The sequence below is a fragment of the Dendrobium catenatum genome, unplaced genomic scaffold, assembly GCF_001605985.2.
Source record: "Dendrobium catenatum unplaced genomic scaffold, ASM160598v2 fragScaff_scaffold_328, whole genome shotgun sequence".
NCBI classification, from domain to species: Eukaryota; Viridiplantae; Streptophyta; class Magnoliopsida; order Asparagales; family Orchidaceae; genus Dendrobium; species Dendrobium catenatum.
In genome coordinates this window covers 422,234-427,600 of record NW_021318790.1, presented here as the reverse complement: position 1 = coordinate 427,600, position 5,367 = coordinate 422,234, and the positions used below count along the sequence as shown (strand labels likewise).

At 39.6% G+C, this 5,367-nt stretch overlaps 1 protein-coding gene across 1 annotated transcript; it reads right to left on the bottom strand.

Annotated features, from left to right (window-relative positions):
- Positions 1-736: 736 nt before the first annotated feature.
- Positions 737-2,931, bottom strand: LOC110101713 (exocyst complex component EXO70B1). Its single transcript, XM_020829722.2, has one exon. The coding sequence runs from the start codon at positions 2,811-2,813 to the stop codon at positions 993-995; it is 1,821 nt and encodes a 606-aa protein (XP_020685381.1). The 5' UTR covers positions 2,814-2,931; the 3' UTR covers positions 737-992.
- Positions 2,932-5,367: the final 2,436 nt, after the last annotated feature.

Below are 5,367 nucleotides of genomic sequence, written 5' to 3'. Positions count from 1 at the left end.
TTTAGCTATTTTTGTTGATCTCCAAAAAATTTAGGTAGTTACTGAGTGGAGAATGCCTCCAACTATATTTGAGGAACGTAATTTTTTGGGTATGACTGGCCGCTCGCCGACTACGATCCCTTCGACCCTCGTCGCCCGCAGGCTACGATCCTTCGATCACCATCACCCACCAACTACAGTCCCTCCGACTTTCTTCGCCAACCGACTACGATACTTCTAACCCCGTGACCGCCGACTACTGTAGTACTAATCAAATAAATATTTCAACTCTCTTAAGAAATACTACCATGTAATACACTTTATACAATGTTATTTACTACAATGAGCTAACACCTCCTAAGAAAGATATTATTTGTAATCAACAATCAATAATAATTGATTCACTTAAACATGGACATGCCTCATGATTTTTCACTTTTCACAATTTTTCATATAAAAAATTTGATGTCTCTTATGAATATATTACACCATGCTCTTTTATATGTTTGTGTTAAATCTTCGTACAATACTTAGAGACTAAACTTTATATATCTCTATCACCGTCGATATTCTATGATGCAACAAGCTAACTTCTAATGAGTCCTTAATATGAGATGAAAAAAATTACAATTTGAGGTGATTTCTTTAACTGATTTGAATTATTGTATATTGACTTAGATGATCATTCAATATTCTTTGTAAAAAATAACAATTAAATGAAATTATGACTGACATATTAAAAACAAAACTAGAAAGATGTTTCAAATAATCCCTTAATTCACCATTTACAATTAAATTCATCTGAATATTTTAAATCTAACATGAACCCAACTAAAAGGAAATCTTGTAAACACTTCCTTCTTAGAGTCTACAAAATGAACTTTGTTACAATTACAAAACTCTTAAAATAAATACAGATAATTACACAAAGAGCTGATAATTCAATTCACTAAACCAAATCACATAGTAATAAGTTAACAAGCTCTTCTTCATACAAGCCACCTTTCAGGCTTCTAAGGTCTGCTTATGAACAGCCCATTGATCCGCGCCTCAACTTCCTGTGCACTGTGCTTCACATTTCTATCCACGTGCTTCCCTCCCTCCATTCCCCTATAAGACTCCAGAAACCGCCGGTACGCCGGCATCACAATCGCCACCGCCGTCATCCTCATCTCTGCCCTCAGCCTCTCGTCGGCCACCACCCAACCGCTCTGCGCCCGACATGTCTCCTCGAAGTACACGTTGAAAACCTTCAACCTCTCCCTCATCACCGATGGTTCCGGAGCTCGGCCGCTGCTGTCTACTCTCAGCACCGCTGTCACCTTGTTCCAAGTGCTTTTCTGGTATTCTGACCCCCACCGCCGCTCTCTCGCCGCCTGCCTTCGAATCCATTCCTCCCCCATTAGAATCGTCAATTCGTTGCTATCTCTCACCTTCTGCATCATATACCTCCCATTGTTCATCAGAAAAACGCAGCTTAGTGCTGGTTCACGGTAGGCCTTAGCCTTTGCCTCCAGATTTCCTTGCAGGACTTCCATGATCCACGCGATCTGGATGGCGAGTGGCGATGATGGCCGATCTGGGATTTCGGCAATTCCCATTCCATCCTCGTCCATCACCTCCTCAAGAGTTTGCCGGGAAGCGCAGGCGGCGCGGAGGTAATTCATTACATAGCGGGTGATGGGATGAAGCCCTCCACCCGGCACAGCAGCTGTTGCCGGATCACGCCGGATCAAGTTATCCAGCTCGGTGAAGATCCCGCGAATCGTCGCTCCCAGCTTCTTCCAGAGCGCAACGGCCTCCGTGCAGAGGAATGCAGAGTATTTATCACAGAATAGTGCGTTGAGCTCAGGAATTACATCACGAATGGCCTCATACATGTCCGCCACCCGGAAAAGCCTCTCTGGCGACCGGCTATGTGAGGCTATTGCATCGCCAAATCGCAGAAGCTGGATTGCCGGGGTGCGGCAGGCCTCCGCAAAGGAGAGGTCGGAGATGGCGGAGAGGCCGGCAAAGATACGTAGGCAGAGGCGGCGCTCGCTGGGGAAGAGTATGCGGAATCCCACGTTCACAGCTTTGACCCAACGGCGGATCTCGTCCTCGAGCTCCGTCCACGGTGTAGCCTGGACTTCGTCGGAGATGGAAGTGTCGGCGGTGGCACGGTGTCGGATTCCTAACCGGCAGATGCTTTCCTCGAGGAAGTCCCGACGGGCAAGGCTATACGCGTGGGCACACTCTCTGCCAAACCCAGCGGCGAACATCCTTTTACCAATCTCGTGGAGATCGGCTACGGAGCCCGGCGGGAGAGCGTCGATGACAAAGTCGTAGTCAGTCACTGGTGGGGCCACCGGGATCTGATCTTCTTCTTCTTCTTCAGAATCTTCTCCGTCGGAATCGAATCCGGGCGGCGGGACGGGTTCATAAGGGGAGACGCCGTAAGGGTTTTCGATCAGCGACCGGAACTCGTCCTCGAGCCGGAGCATGCACTGCTGTAAGAGATCGTTAGCATGGTCAAGCGCCGGAGGGTCAAGATCTCGTACGGCAGAGATAAGGGAATCAACGGCGTCGAGGAAGGCGGCGGCGTTAGCGGAGTCGGACCAAATCGAGCGATCGGAGGAGAGAAATCGAGCAAACTGGTGATCGAGGGAGGAATACTGTTCGTCTGTGATGGATCCGTCGGATAGGCGGTCTGCGGCGAGATTCTCGCGGGAGAAGCGGTGGTCGAAGTTGGAAAAGATCTGTAGGATGTCGTCGGCCATTGTGTCGGTGCGACCGAGGGTCTTGGCGATATGGCGGGCAACTTCAATAAGCTTTTCCTCCCCCTTCTCTGCCATCTAAATCATCAATTGTTTGCAAGGGTAGGATTAGGGTTACCAAGAGTGGACAAATGGCGGAGTAGAGCGAAGACCAGAGAGCGCAGCTGAGCAGCAACAACTGCGGAACGCGGATATGGATATGTCACAATAAATAACAATTAAAATAATAATAAAGTTAGAAAAAAAACGTCAGTACTTGCAATTTACAACTTGAACTTTGCAAGCAAAACTATATGGGCACACAGCTAATTTTGGCCTATTGATTGAGAGTTTATGCTTCAACTAAGAGGTCCTAGGTTCAAGTCTTTGTGTATGCATGGTGTGTGAATTTGTCTTAATTGACCTAAATGTCCAAAAAAAAAAACTATATGGGTCAAAACTCTAAATTAGAAAGAGTTTTGAAGGGATAGTTTTTTTTCCCCTGCGTTTTGACTTTATATATTGGTCAATTATATTTATTTTTTGTTTCATTTCTTAAATTAAAATTTAATTTTATAAAAATTTATGTTAAATTTAAAATAGAAATTTGCTTGTCATTTACTCGTTTTGTGCACTTTCTCTATCATCGGTGATGACCGTATAATGGCTACGAACAACAGTTTTATAAATTCATGACTAAGTTTTTATTTCTGTCCGTATTATGTATTCCAAATTAATAATGTTACATGTTTGATTATACATATTTCAATGCTTTATTTATACTAAAAAGTCCTAAATTTAAAACGTCCTTAGTCATGTCAGTATATAGTACTAATTAGAACCGTATTTGAATCATGATCCCACCAATTTTCAAGCTTATTTAAATTGTTCAAATAAGGTTTAAATAATATTTGAATATGATTTGCATAAGATTTAATCATGATTTGGCCATATTTCATGATAGTTTGATCACGATTCATATATAGTTTGGAGAGGGATTGAAAATGATTGTATTAAGGTGTGGAGATGGTTCAATCATCATTTGAAAATGAGTTGTTTTATTTTCCGATCATTATCTTATTTGAAATGGACTCATTTGAATTATTTTGCTATTAATTTACTTTTCGTATTGTACAAGAATTGAAGAGTAATAATCATAAGTTGAAAAATAATGAATAAGATTGGACCATATATTCGATGATCTGGCCAATCTTATTTGAAGTTTTGTACATAGGGAGAATAATGAGATAATGGAGTAGAGTGAGGAGATATCTATTGATTTTGGAGTTGAAGTGGAGAAGGAGAAAGAGATAGATAAAGAGGTGGAGGAGAAGCTGTAGGAGATAATAGATTTGGACTAAGCCCTTGCTATTGTATATATGCATAAGGAGGTCAGAAAGGCAAATGATGTTAGCTCATCTCTTACAATTGTTCATAAAAATGAGGCTAATTTAATAGATAATAAAAGGGGGAGATAGCATAATAAGAAATATTTAATTGTGGATTTAAAGAAAGAGGCATACACACATGGATTCGAATAATGTTGATCCATTCAACCCATTTGATGAGAATAAATTATCTTTCTTCAATTCTATGCTGACATAATTAGTAGATAACTCCAAAGAAGGGTGATGAAAATGTGATTTCAACAATTGAGTATACTCACTACATGGCTAGATAGTAAGGTAAGGAATTTAGTACTTTATTAGAAGTATGTGCTCTTGAATCAACAAATACACTAACTTAAAATTTCTCGGGTTGATATAAAACTCATATTTTCAGTGAATTGAAATAAAATATATTGGATGAAATGTGAGATCTCACTCTTTATATAAGCCACGATGTTGTATGACTTTGACCTTTTTTCCTTTTGTTGCAGACCTTGCACGCTTGTAATTGCATATTTAGTTTATTTGAAATTGAATTTTTTTTTTTACTATGTACTCTATCAAAGTTTTGTATGCTTGTATTGGATAAACTGCATAAAAACTAAGTTATGATTATTGAATAAACTATTAAATAGGCACATAATGTTGACCTCAATTTTGGATGAGGTCAATAATCTAAATAAAAATTCAATCTCCATGCATCAATCATTGAACTATACTTCAAACTTTAAATCAAACTCTATACTGTGTATTTACATAGTGCCTTGATCATTGACATGTAAATCATCACTTAAAAATCACCCCTGACTGTCATGTTATCATATGATCTATCACTTGATAATCACCAAATGATTATTAGTGATATGATCATTATAAAAGTAAAATTCCCTAAATCATTGATCTTCATTGATCAATTAAATACCTAAATCTAAATCAAGCATTAAATCCATCACCTGATAGTCTCTATTGATAGCTAATTGACCATCTATTAAATCATTGACGATCATCATTAATTATAATGATCTGAACATTATAAGCCCTAAATCTTCCAAAAGCATTATCTAAATCCAATCCAGTGAATAAACCCTTTACAAACTCAAAATTCCAAAATCCAGTGATAGAACCAAACCAAAAAACCCTTGGTCCATAACCTATCTTTGGAGAAAATTCCATTGCCTTGAAACATGACCAAATGATCTTAGATTTCTGATCTATCACTTGCATATTAATTAGATATGTCCCTAAGATTAACCACATCAGTTTGA